At 36.9% G+C, this 14,421-nt stretch overlaps 1 protein-coding gene across 7 annotated transcripts in view; it reads right to left on the bottom strand.

Annotated features, from left to right (window-relative positions):
* Positions 1-14,421, bottom strand: part of nck2b (NCK adaptor protein 2b) — a 401,664-nt gene that overhangs the window by 96,830 nt on the left and 290,413 nt on the right. For 6 of the 7 annotated variants that reach the window (XM_028800674.2, XM_051926800.1, XM_051926799.1 and 3 more), the window contains one exon: positions 2,902-3,143. In XM_028800674.2, coding sequence (XP_028656507.1) covers positions 2,902-3,127 — 226 coding nt within the window. In that variant the 5' untranslated portion in view covers positions 3,128-3,143. Of the gene's footprint in view, positions 1-2,115; positions 2,543-2,901; positions 3,144-14,421 lie in introns of those variants that run through there. The other variant, XM_051926801.1, reaches the window with a different exon arrangement.

Genomic DNA, 14,421 nt, shown 5'->3' with positions numbered 1-14,421 from the left:
AGTTTTTCTTATTCGGTGCAATCGTCTGACACATTTCTGATTATAAGGATAAGGTATCAACTTCAACTTTAAACAAATAGAAAAGCAATAATGAATATTGTTTCACTGTTATTACATTTCTAAGCTGTCACTCGTCTAAATAATGAAAAACACCTGATGAGACAAAGAAAGTGCCAAATAGCATCTGTGATGGATATTTTACATAAAACGTCCCCCAAGCATTTCACATTTATTTTTATTGCCCTGCTTGACATATTGTCTTTGGTTGAGGCTTGTAATTTGTGGTAGGAGACTGACATAACTTCAGTGTTTCTTCCTACGTGTTTGTCATGCTACGGTCTGTACAGGCATCTACAGGGTGCTTTAGGCGGGATGGGGGGGGGGGGGGGGGGGGGGTGTGGTGCATTGATTGTTAATTATCGAACTATCGATTTTCATTGCTATGTTTTTCTTGCTTAACTTGAAGGAAAATTTGATTGCATAAAAGAAGGTTAGTTTAATATCAACATTTTTTTTTATTTCTAAATGTTACTTTACCTTTGTATTGTGTGTTTTTTTTTTTTTGGGAAATGATCATTTTCAACAAGTTGTTCTTCTTAGCAGACACAATCAGATTTACAATCGCATTGTCTTACAAAATATTCAGTCTATATTCTCATCAATTCAAACATATTCACAAAGACCAGCAGTAACAGACAGCTCAAAACAAGCGGGTCCACTGGAATATTTAGGTCAATTCAAAATTTCCTATTAACTCAACGTGCACATCTTTAGAAAGTGGGAGTAAATCCTGACTGCCTGAAGGAAAAGAAACACACAGACAAAGAAAGTACATGAGAATCCACATGGGCATTGCTTGGGCTGGGATTCAAATTAAAGACTCTGGAACTCTGAGAAAGCACTGCTCACCACTTTAAATAACACAATAAAGTTAAACAAAACACTATTCAAATTTACAGGAAACTTAAGAAGATTTTTTTTCTCCATAACATGTGTGAAAGGTAGCCAGAACACCATCCAGGCGGATACCGGCAAGTTCTTAAAACACACATGTTTATTAAAGACACAGTCCTCAAACACAATGTCCCCACACACACACACAGTTCTCCAGCACCAAGCACCCTTTTTATCAGTCCTTTCACTGGTCCTTTCTGGGCCGCCTTTCCTCCTCACTCCCGAGCGTTGGCTTCTTCCACCTGACTCCGGCTCCTCGACTGTAGGAAGGCGGTCCCCTTTTATACCCTCCTGGATGTGATCCAGGTGCCTCCGATGAACTTCCGGTGGCACTTCATGGTGTGGCAGAAGTGCCGCACGAGCACCCGGAAGCCGTCTGGGTAACCCTAGAATTCTCGCCAGCACTTCCTGCTGTGGAGGAAGTGCTGGTTTCCCAGGCTCTAGGATTCTCCGGGTGCCCCCTGGCCGTGACCACGGGCTCCTATAGGGTTGAGCTTCCAAGCTCAGTTCCTGTGGCCCCCATACTAACCAGGGCAGCTGCCCTCTCATGGTCCGGGGGAGATATAGTCCCTCTCCCGGTCCTTCCAGGCGTCCCGGCTGGGTATGACGCCCAGCTTCCTGCCACACATGATAAACGAGTATCGTTCTTACCAAAATGGTTCAAAGAGCACATCAGCCACATTCTTATTTTTTCTGCAAACCAACCTGGTGCATTTTAATCAATACTTCAAGCGATTGTATGCAATCCTGCTCATTCCCGTAACCTATCCCACAACTCAACCTCACATGAGTAAATCCAGCATTACCAGACACTCACGGTACATGGCACAGCTTGCTGGTACACGAGTGTACACTCAAACCTTTTAAAGAATTAACTATAGTGAAGGGAAACTCATCCAAATTTTATTGCAACAATTACAGAATTTTATGCATTATTTATAAGGCTGGAAAATTTTTAAGATTGTGTTAGGGACACCTAACATTTTGGTTAATGTCAAAAATTAATTGTAAGAGTGTACTGTAAAAGTCTAATAGAGGAACTGAAATTGAGACCAGGCAAATTTTGTTAACTGGACAAACACTTTCAGATGGAAACTAAAGTAAATTTTCACTTTACTTTACCACTCAAACTATAGCAATCAAAAAGAAGTTTAAACTTACTTCTGTAAACCCATAGTGGCAATAGATTCATCTTCTCTTAATACGAGCTCATGGTGTATTTAGTTTATGCAGTATTGCAATCAGTAGACAGAATGCAGTTTTACTTCTGAAGATAAGGAATTTCAACTGTGTCTGTGCTCTGTGCCCAGTAAGTGAACATGTATACAAAATAGACAGGCTTTTTTTTTTTAAGAGTACATGTGAAACTGTTACTGCGGCCCTTGGCATGACAGTACATGTTGCCACCTTGAAAATACCATCAGCACTTTATTGCTCCCATATTCACTAACTTATTTTCATTGGTGGTGCCACACAGCAAAAATGAGTAATTAAAAGTGCCATCGAGTGCAAGCACCAAGCAAGAGAAACTCTTCAAATATTTCATAAATTATATTATGTTTTTCTTTATAGTGTAAATGAAAATAATGTTGTCATCTTTGAGTTGTTTTGCAGATACCTGAAGAAGGAATATAAAGAAAAAAACAAGATTTTCAGCAACCACCACAGCGGCACTGGCTAAAGCAGGAACAAGTTTAGGTTTGGTTTAAATTTTAAACATAGACACACCACCGATTTGTACTTTGGGATACATATTTTCTTTCTGTTTTTGGGATGTTGAAAAAATACACTATTTATAAAAAATATATGACAAACACAAGTAAGTAAATGCAAAGATAATGTCAATTACTGTTTGAAACAGGAAACAAAATGCATTTAGATTATAGTAATAGCATAGCAAAAGACAGAAGCCAAAAATATTGGCTAATACACTTATATTTCTCTTACCTAATGTGTCTTTAAGATTTTTTACAAGGGATCCTTTCTTCAGGCTGTTCTTTCTTTCCACATAGTTAGATGGCACATATCCGGTCTTGTTAGAGGCATTTCTTACCCTCCACCATGTCTTTGAGTCGTCAAGGAGCCAGAGTCGTTCATTTTTCTTTATGTCAAGTTCTTGGTCCTGTTGTGCAGTATAATCCCACTTGGCTATAACAATAACCTCTTCTGTCATTTTTCATGGAGTCCTTCTACAAAAGAAAAAAACATGGCTGAGCTTACTAAAACAGCAGGAAATAATATATTGCAAATGTTTAAACTGTGCTTTCTATAGGTGTTAATTATAGAAGCTGAGCTGTAACCGTCTCAATGATAAATTATCATTAAACTGACCCTTAATTCAACACGCTAATGGAGAATCTTGCATCAGACCTTGTGGGACACAAAGATATCTTGCTTTCTCACTACTTTTAGAACGAGGATGAACCTTTAAATTCGGCTAATAGCAATCTTATAAAAAAAAAAAAAAAAAGACATCTGTCGTAATAGGTGATTTATAATGTCTCAGAATTCAACTCACTGAGTGAAGTGATGCTAACTGGTTCACTTGTTTCATAGTAAACAATTTAAATAATTAAAAAAAAACATACTGATAAGTTTCAAAAGAATAAAACAAGAGTTCTAAATTCTACAGTACATAGTGATGCTGGGTAGGCTCAGTCTACATTTAAATAAGTGTGTGTGTGTGTGTGTGTGTGTGTGCGTGTGTGTGGAACTGTCTCAGATTTGATTTGTCCAATTCAGAATAGCAACTAATGCCAGATGACACCAGTCCATCAGAGGAACCAGTCAAGAATACGCTCACAATGAGCCAGTTTACATTTGCCAAGTTACTTAGACATGCACATGGAATGGGTATACCAGCAGAGACTTCAAACAGACACAGGAAGAACATGCAAACCACATACAGAAATCATCCATGAGTGGGAGTCAAACCCAGGATGGTGGATATGACCATGATACTATTATTTAATACAATATATGCATACACACACATACACACATTTCCACTAATGTTCAAAAGGCAGCAATCATTCAAAATAGTTTTGTTTAGATAGAAATTGATACCTTTTTTAACTAAGATACCATTAAATTGATTTAAAAATATAGACAAGGCATTACTAGTGTTACAAATGGCTATTCATTTATTATTCACATAACATACAGTATTATTCACATTTCAACAGCAAGTCCTTCGGAGTGCTAATGGTAAACTCCCTTAACTTATCCTAAATCAGTCATATATTAATGCTAATTGTTTATTAAAAAAACCTTTGTAATTGCATTAGCACCACCAAAACCCATTATTCTTTTCAATAAGACAAGTACATTATCTTTCCTTGGGTTGCATGGTACTGGAATTCCTAAAGTTCAGTTTTGGGTTCAAAAATGGCCAAAAGTAAACCGCTTTCCCAAGAAACATGTCAGTCAATTTTTTTTTTGTTGCAGAATGAAGGCTATGCCATGTGACATTGTCATCAAACTAAAGATTTCATACAAAGGTGTCTACTACTGTCTTGAGAGGAAGAAAGGGAAAATCCAGATGGCCAGCTGAATAAGAGGATATGAACCTTGGAATATGTATTATTATTATTATTATTATGTAGTTTAAAAAACAAATGCGTCACAGGTCCTCAGTAGTCTTCTTCACTAAATACATGCCAAATACTAGTATGTAATAAACAGATCTTTCAGTTTGCATCTTATGACTCTAATTACTAACATAAAGTGCATTAAACTAAATCCAATTTGCAACACAGAACTCTTATATACAGTACACCCAGCTTGTATAAACTAAACCTATGCCTGTCCAAAGAGGTGCCAAGTGCACACTGAAGATACCAAGAAAAGGAGGAAAATGAGAAAGACATAGCAACTGCCAATCACATTTATCCCATTCATGATATGAATAGCCTCACAAGCCATTTTAAAAGGAGAATGCATTTCTTAAATAAGGAGTCTTTAGCCTTTAGTTAAGTCCCAAGGCCATTGGAGCACCTCTTACATTGGCATGTACAACATCAAAATGTTCAGGGAATACAGTTAAAACAGGTGCCATTTACAGTAGTATTTTCAAAGGATACTCCACCCAAACATTATATTTTTAATATGTTAATTATCCCATGTGGTTTGTAGTCATGGCTGAAAATAATTTGAATCTCATGCTTTCATGGAGAAAGTAGGTAACATTTCTATGGTGACCAATGCTGAACAACAGAAAACAATATAAAAAACATCCATAAAAAAAAATATCACACATTATTCTCATTGCATAATCTGCATGTCAAGTCACCCAGTTGTATGTTCACTTTGCTAAAATATTGTTAAATAAACGCCTCCAGATAATAAAAGTAGTCCACAAACAGGTAGCCCATTTACATGGGATTGCACTTTTGAATTGAAGACAGGATTCTTGACCAATGAATGAACAGAAGCATTGTTATCTCCGCTCTTCATTAAAACAAAACATTACAAATTTCTTCCCCATCACTATGAAAAACATGAGGTAAGTAACACATAAAAAATATAATTTTTGGGTGGAGAATTCCTTCAAGCCAAGTGCATCTTGTTATTGCACGCTGAGAGATGGAGTGCAGCATTACTTATTACTCTTAGAAGATTGGTGGCTATGTAACTGAAGAATTTAAAGCGAATGAACCAGGTTTTCAGTAAATCACAGTGGTGACATCTTACACTTTGGTTGGACATTTCACTGAATGCATCTGATAATACTACTACTACTCCTTCTGATGCAAGGAATCTTGGTGTCATTTTTGATTCCTCCCTTTCTTATTCCGCCCACATAAACCACATTAAGAAACTTTCTTACTTTCACCTCCGTAACATATCCCGTGTTCGCTCCTTCCTCTCCTTTTCTAATGCTGAGAAACTTGTCCATGTTTTTATCACATCCTGCATCGATTATTGTAACTCGCTGCTGGCAGGTGCCCCTTCTAATCTTACATCACAGCTCCAGTTGATTCAAAACTCCGCTGCAAGAGTCCTTACACGAACCAGCAACAGTGAGCACATCACACCCATCTTGCTTCGCCTTCACTGGCTCCCTGTGTCTTACAGGATTGAATATAAAATTCTATTATTAACCTACAAAGCTTTAAATGGCCTCGTGCCGGACTACATTAGTGACCTTCTAAATCACTATGCTCCTGTTCGCCTACTAAGGTCCTCTGATTCTGGTAATCTTGTTGTGCCTCACACTAACCTGCACTCTATGGGTGTATGGATGACAGGGCCTTTAGCTGTATAGCGCTCACCCTTTGGAATGACCTCCCGAAATTAATCAGATCAGCAGACTCAATTAAATCTTTTAAAAAACAACTTAAAACTCATCTATTTAGGAAGGCTTTTATCTTAACAGTCTGTTCTTTCTTTCAGTTTACCTCTCTGTCCAGGTGCTCGGCATAATTTGTGTGTCTGTTATATCACAAATTAGGTTATTTGTTAGGTATTTCTTTTAGTATTGAATTTAGTATTTTACTCTGGTTTATTGTCCTTTATTCTATTTAATGCTTTGTTATCTGTTTCATTGTTCTATTCAGGGAAACATTTGTATCCAATGTTACATATACTCTGCTGTTTTTTTAAGACTCTGTGAAGCGCCTTGAGCATGGGAAAGGCGCTATATAAATAAAATGTATCATTATTATTATTATTATTATAATTATCATTACTATTAACAAAACTATTTCTAAAATGGAGCAAGTGTTAGTGTGAAGATTGTGGTGTCTAAGAAAAGAATGACGGTTTGTCAGTCAGTCAGTCATTTTCTAACCCGCTACATCTGAGTACTGAGAAAAGCGCTATATAAATATAATGAATTATTATTATTATCCTAACACAAGGTCACGGGGGTCTGCTGGAGCCAATCCCAGCCAACACAGGGCGCAAGGCAGGAACCAATCCCCGGGCAGGACGCCAACCCACCGCAGATGAAGGTTTGTACAATTATTTATTTATTTGTCTTTTTTTACATTTGAACAATTATTATACTTGTTGTGACATAAACGCTCTTTGACAAACTCACTGAGAGACTTGGACCATTTAGGAAAGCTGAAGACTTTTTAAATATCTAGGATCATAAATTATTCCTTCCAATATGCTATCTTTGAAAATACACTTCAAATTTTAACTTTATTAATCTAGAATTGAAAAATATACTTTATTTTATATAAAAAAAATGTATAGCAAAGCTAAGATGAGTACAAGAATATGAATAATACGAAGTGTACAATCATCAAAAACAGTTGTTCAATATTAGGGTGATAATCTTGGTCTCTAGCGGCCTTTTTTCTATTTCGGCAAATCTTTGCTGATTACAGGAAATTTTAAGATTCATGGGATGCATTGTAACCTTCAATGCTCAGTGTTCCGGATCTACTTATGACAGCAACTGCTTGTGAGGAAACATTCCGTTCTGCTGAAGCTCAGCAGGTGCTCAGCAACAGGCCTTTACACTAACATGTGTTACATTGATGAAGGAAGTGCTATTCATCTACCAATGTGGCAGGAGGTCAGCGCTAGCACTTGTCTCTTCTGCCAGCAAAGTGGGTACAGAAGAGAAAAACAAAAATACAAAGATGCTGCTTCTTAGTCAAGCACTATACAAATGAAAGTGAATGTATGCATTCTGAAAATGGATGAATGACTAGATTTTCAGGAGACCGTGTTTTGCTTTACTACATTATTGTTTTCTTCCCATGTATGCACATAGCACGAAACATTCATTCGTTTTACAAATTTTGTCATTTCATCACTAAGCCTGACAGTGACTATTCCAGCAGCACTGGAAACAATGCAGAAAGCAGTTCTGGATGTGACATCAATCATTTCTGGATCCAGATAACAATATGAGGCAGGCATCACTTCGGGACATGGAAGGAGAACCGAGTACCTGACGAAAACAGATATGAACACATTAAGAATTCCACACAATTACTGGGCCAGGAGTTTAAACTTAAACTCCGGAGATGTTATGCTAAAGTGTGCACACATTAACACCATTCATTTTAATCTGTGTCTGCTACAGCTTTGGGTTTATTACATGTTGTAAGTGAATTCAGTGTTTTCGCTGTATATTCTAAGTATAGTCCTTTTTCCATCCAATTAATGTCACAAATGTGTGGTTTATTTTACTCAGGTGCATACTCATATAATGCAAAAAGCAACCACTGAAATAGCCTATAATGTCTATCTGTTTGTTAACATGAAACAACTTGGCTCCCAGTGAACCAATTTTGTTGGAATTTGGCATGTTTATTTTTCAAGGTATTTTTTATTGAGATACCTCGAATTCAGCATGCTGTACATAATTTTAAAATTTAAAAATATCTAATTGAAAAGTACTTTTGAATTTGTGAACTCATCTAAGTTAAAACAACTTAATCATGAGAGCCTTTACTTCAACCGATTTATTTTCTAAATATTTTTCTTTTACTGGTTTGACAGTTGCTCCTGATGGCAAGACAGTGAAGCACTTGATGTCAGGCATGATAAAGCAAATACACTTTGCTGCAGGACATGTGAGAGGCAGGACAGGGTCAAATGTAGGTGGAGTTGGATGACAGAGTACTGCCATCCAAAAATAAAGGTACGACATTAGATTATATTTGTTTATTTATTCAACTTGCTAATTTGTTCAAAATAGTAATAATGATATCCCTCACTGTTCCAGAAACCAGAGGTAGGTCTCATCATTATATACACTAACAGTCTGCCTTGTGCTTTATTCTGTGTGAACCTCAGTCACAGCAGCTAACTTCACCTGCTCCATGAAATTAAAGCCAGTAAGTGACTTCATGTTCATGGCCTTAAAAGTAAAACAAATCAAATAACTTTACTTCTGTAGAAATGTCTGAATGATGGCACAGTTACACAATATGTCCTCAGTATTTCTATTCCACTAAAAACAACATCATGGCTGCCTTAAAGTTCATAATGATTCAATATTTCTCGGACAGTGTAATTCATGGGTAAAGTGCCACAATGATCTGCTATCTATCATGTGCAGATGCAGCCAACAACTTTAGCTTGACACTCCATCGGGTATTTCTTTGAAAATTTTAATTTGTAAGAATTGTAAACTATAATCAGCTAACGGTCCTCCACTTCCAACAACTAACAACAGCACATGAATTTTTTCATCAATTGAGCTGGAGTCTGCTTATGAAAGCAATTTCAGTAAAATAGTATTAAAAACATAAGTTACGTACAATATTAGAACATGTTGTAATGCAATTACAATCTATTGTCATTGTAATTTACGAATATGATTCACTGTTACAATAATATTGCAATTGCCTGGTGGTGTGAGAGATGAAGGAATGGACTTTGCAATCCGAACAATTAATGGTAGCTGGCCCTTAGATGGACCGGTGTCTTCTTCAGTGGCCAGACCCACTACCACCTTCATGTGCTGCTCCGGTCTTCTGTGGCTAAATGCGCTCCTGGCTGCTTGATTCCTTTACCTGCACATTCACACCACCAGGCAACCCACCTGCCATACTTTTTCTAAGGCTCCATGAGCTGAACCAAGGCATCTTAAGATCCAAACTCAAGGTGTGTCTGTGGCCATGCAACCAGGCTGATGGATTTAAGAAGTGGGGAGACACGACTTAAGTGCTTCTTTAAGTGCTCTGCACCCCCCTTTCCACGCACTTAGAAGCTGCTTTTACAGCCAGCTTCTTTGAGTAGTCCTGCCCCACAGTCTCCTGTGAAATGCGTCCCAACTCAGGTCTGGACCCAGGATGCTATACTATGAAATAAGAAAAACTGTAATTACAAACTTTTTGATGATGTAACTAGAAAATTTTAAAATGCTTCAACTTTCAAATCAGCTAACCAAGTCTCCAGAGCACACTTCAATGTTAAGCCATGCATACATCTTCTTACTTATTTTAATACAAAGATTGCCATGCACTGGTGCTATGATGGGTTCTTTTCTTTCTATCTCCTTCTTCCACCATCTCTAAAAGTTTTTATCTATCAAGGCAGTTAAAGCAATGGCCCCCAAAGCTTGTAAATCCCTTAGATCCCGCGTTGGTATTCACTTTTCACATTTATTTGATAACTCCATTTTCTCCTACAATATGCCTGTCTGATGACCAATGATTACTTTGACGGTGCAGTTGCATATAATCTCTGTTGGAAATGTGATTTTTAGGATTTTTTTTTAAGTCGATGCAGGTTAATGCGCGCTGACAGACTGTGGAAAATTAATTCTGTGTAAAGAGCTCAGCTGTGTTGGTGACAGTCATAGAGCACAAGAAACGAGCCACCATACCGAATGTGAAGCTTCCAAAAAGGCACCCTCTGCTTTTTCAAGCAGGTCACCACTTGACAAGCACATTCACAGGCATGTTGATATTAAAATAGCATTCACTCATTAATGCTAGTCTGATGAAAAATGTAGGCCAACTCCTTCATGTTAGACAAACATTTTATACTGGTGGTGGGCATGTGTCTAAAAACAGGATAGTGTGACAGCTAGAGGTTAACAAAAAAGGGGAGCTCTTTGAAATAATTATATCTAATTGAATCTTGTTCATGTCAGCAGTTCATCTGATAAAAGATCATGTTGAGATTTATTCAAAAATATGGTATAAATTGTACTCCTGATTTGTACAATTAAGTCTTAACAACTGTTTGTCCAGCTTTAACATTAACAACATATACTTCTAAGTTAGAGAAGAGTAATTGTGCTTTTACTTGAAATGCTGCTTGCCGGCATTTGCTCGATGCCTTAAAATGTGATTGTTGATAAAGAACAGTTTCTGTTTTAATTAAAACAATTAGCAGCAGCAAAGGACCAATGAAATCACTGTTACAGTCATTAAAATGAAGTGGAAATTATAAAAGTTAGGGTTCAATAATTTAATACGGATTACTGGTATTGACCATTAAATAGCTGTTCTTTGATATGCTAGTTTGGAATCCTGCGTGGCTGCTTGCATTCCCTAGTCTTTATTTTAAAATTTTATACAGAATACATTAAAATAACTGGAATTTCATAAATATATAATGCATTATTAGCTTTAAACATCATGTACAATGCAATTTTCATAGTAAATAACAGTATTAAAATGCTAAACCTTTTTAAATGTCACATTCATTTATTAAGAATTATCAATTCATGTTATCTTAAAACACGACTCCCCAATCCAGTCTCTTGTGACTAATTCTATCATTCCATTAAAAAAAATGAAAACACATAATTTTTGTTTGTTTTTTTTTGGACAGTAAACCAGAGCTTTCTTTAAAGGTCAGAGACAGAGTGATGAGGACAAATAGGATCCGCCAAGCAAAGGCAGGGTTTGCTAAATTATAAAAAGGGCAAAAACAGACCCATAGCATGTAACCAGTCAAGAGTCACCACCAAGAGGAAAAACCTTGAAAAGACACTGCCTACGAGTTTAGCTTTGTGAATTAAGGGTCAGATTACTTCTATGAATGGGAGATTTCGGTTTCTGGTTTTTAAGACATTTTCAAACCTTTCCGAAAACACATTTCCACTTTGTCATTATGGGTTACTGATTGTAGATTGATAGGGAAAATGGTAAATATATCTCTCTATTATAAAAGAAAATCTTGAGACTAGACTTTTTCAAGTCCCGTGAGACAAGACTTGTGCCAAGAGATTTTCTCAAGTCCTGCCCTCCTCTCAACTATTTACAACCATGCCCACAGTCCACTCACCTCTTATTCGTGTGAATGCTTTTATCAGACACAGTTCCTGCGCTTTCAGCTCTTATAAATTTTTACGTTTTCCTCACTTTAAGTTCCCAATAAAAGAAGACTTATTATGTCCAAATCTTATTGATGAATTTCATCCTGAAGGGTTAACGACAGAAGAAATGAGTACACGGGCAATCCTAGCACTGAGAAACGATGAAGTCAAACAAATTAATGCGAAAATTGTCGATCGGTTACACGGTAATGACATGTAAAATTTTAACAGGCAACAAGAAAGGTAATGTAATACATCTTCCGCAGATAACATTAGACACCAAAGGAGATCTTGATATTCCATTCATATTAAAACGTTTACAGCTTCCCGTCACAATAGCTTTTGCTATGGCAATTAACAAATCACAGGGACAAACATTCGAAAAAGTCAGTTTACTTATTAGAGAGAAAGAAACGATATTCACTCACGAGCAGTTATATGTTGCGTTGTCATAATGTAAGTCCAAACACGGAATCAAAATTCAATGCGGTAAGTTTCAAAAGTATTTGCGTATTAATTTCAAAGCCAAAAAGAATGAAATCGTATAACACAACGAATACCTCTAACGGAACATGAAACACAATTTTCTTTCAATTTATTATGTTTTACTATTTTTTACTATGGTTAAATACTCGCTGTAATGTAAAATGGTTAGTTCTATTATGCATATGTAACAATTCCCATGAAAATAACAATCTGTTTAAATTGTACATCTGCTTCCCCATACACGAGCAGCAGATCCACGAAGTGGCTAGCGTGTAGCGCCCACACAGGGGTTGGCGAGCGAAGTGAGCAGGGGGCAGAGCCCCCTATTTGTTTAAAATTAAATCTACAACAAAAAGTATGCAGAAAATGAAGGTGCTTGAATACTTTCTGAGTCTACACACACTTCCCACTCATTGCCAAGCTCCCATCTGTCGAGGATGTGCAAAAATTAAATAAAACCTCAATAAACAAATGCATTCTTAAAATGACTGTAACTATCTCAACTCTGTCCTCATAATCTCTTACCTGCTATTTTCAGTGATATGCTAAAAGCAATTTATTACCTACAAAACATACTTCTTTCTGGACTATGTGAAATTGTCTTTGTGTCTGATGCCACTAGCCTGTTTCCAGCTTGCTGGGGCTCTAGGTGGCACAGTGCTCCAGGCACACTTTTGGTCACTTGTGCACAACATTTGCAACCTGAATGTTTAAGTTCCGCCTTGGGGCTTGAAGGCTAGAGACCTTTTAAGTGACACATTGCTGATTTTTGTGATGTCATTTAAAGGGTGCGTGAGCTTGAACATCTCACTGTTTTGGGGTAGTTGTCATTATTAAAACATTAATCATTTTGATTACTTATCTACAATAAGATTGAGCATTTTACCCACTGAGCAAAAATTTGAAATTGATGAATATTCATTTGAATGTTGTAAACTGGCATTGAGAATTTGATGCTGAGATATCTTTTAATAGTGTCCTTTGGTGATTGTACTGTATGATATAATATGTTGATAGATCTTCATTTTGTGGTATATTTTTATGACATTATTGGGGTGACATTTTATCCTGTTTACTGCCAGTAGCCTAATAACATTGTGAAATGAAATGCAGAATCCCTTTCTCTCATGTGAGCTTTACTGGAGGCTGTCTTCTTTCTCCGCTACTCCATAACACTGCTGCTGCCATTGCTCCAGTCTTTCATGTCTGCTTCCATGTGGCTCTCCCGCTGCTCTTCAGTTCCACATCCACTGCCTACACGTTCACACCACCAGCTCCACCTCATACTGCTAACTTGGAGTTAGAGTCAACACCATCTGCACTCATTTTAGCAAACTCTGTGAGCTGACCCAAGCCAGGATCCTTCCCAAGGCTCACTGGCAGCCATGTACTTTGGCCAATGGATTTTAGCAGAGGAGTGGGTCTCATAAGTACTGATCTTTAAATTGCTGATCTTCATATTCTCTTTCTCCCACTGCCTTTGAACAGATGGCTCTGACACTTCTAACAGCATCTTCACCCCCGGTCTGTCTGACCCCTGCAGAATTCTCATGCCAAAAACACCAGTGGTCAGTTTAAAAGAGGTATAAGAGCCATCAGTACACGGGCAGTAACAGCTGGAACATAACAATGGGAACAAAGCACTGAAGGTTACTCATCCCAGAACTCAAACCTGGGGCTTAAACAAGTATTATTTTAAAATGATAAAAACAGAATTCAGACAGCAAAAATAAAGCATGTGAATGACAAAGAAAAATAAGATGTATATTTTAAAAGTGAATAGTCCATATGAACTCTGGGCTTAATTTCCTCACAGATTTTTCTTATTTTCTAAAGAACAGAGGTCTGACATTAGAATACATCAAAGACGGTCTTTTTTCATTTTTAATTTTTTTGAAAGCGTAAAAGTTGCAGTGCATGAATAACTGCTGATATGGCTGGAACCCAATTAATTTGCATTATTATACTGAAATTTTCCTTTTAAACTCTACCACTAAGTGCTTTACTAAAAAACTCAAAAGTAGAACCAATAAACAAACAATGCATAAAGCAGGAAATGTATTTCCATTTGGTGTGAAGACATTTTAATGTACTTAGACGTAGTAAACAAATACTTTTCCACAAGCATTTTTACTTTCTTAATGCAGTTTGTCTTTTAAGTACATTTATTGAGCCAGGATTTTAGGGACTATTTATACAAATATAAGAGATTAGATCTTAATTAAAAGCTTTTTTACTGC

This window comes from Erpetoichthys calabaricus, chromosome 4 (genome assembly GCF_900747795.2).
Source record: "Erpetoichthys calabaricus chromosome 4, fErpCal1.3, whole genome shotgun sequence".
Classification (NCBI taxonomy): Eukaryota; Metazoa; Chordata; class Cladistia; order Polypteriformes; family Polypteridae; genus Erpetoichthys; species Erpetoichthys calabaricus.
The sequence above is the reverse complement of the archived record's forward strand: the minus strand, read 5'-3'. Positions and strand labels throughout refer to the sequence as shown.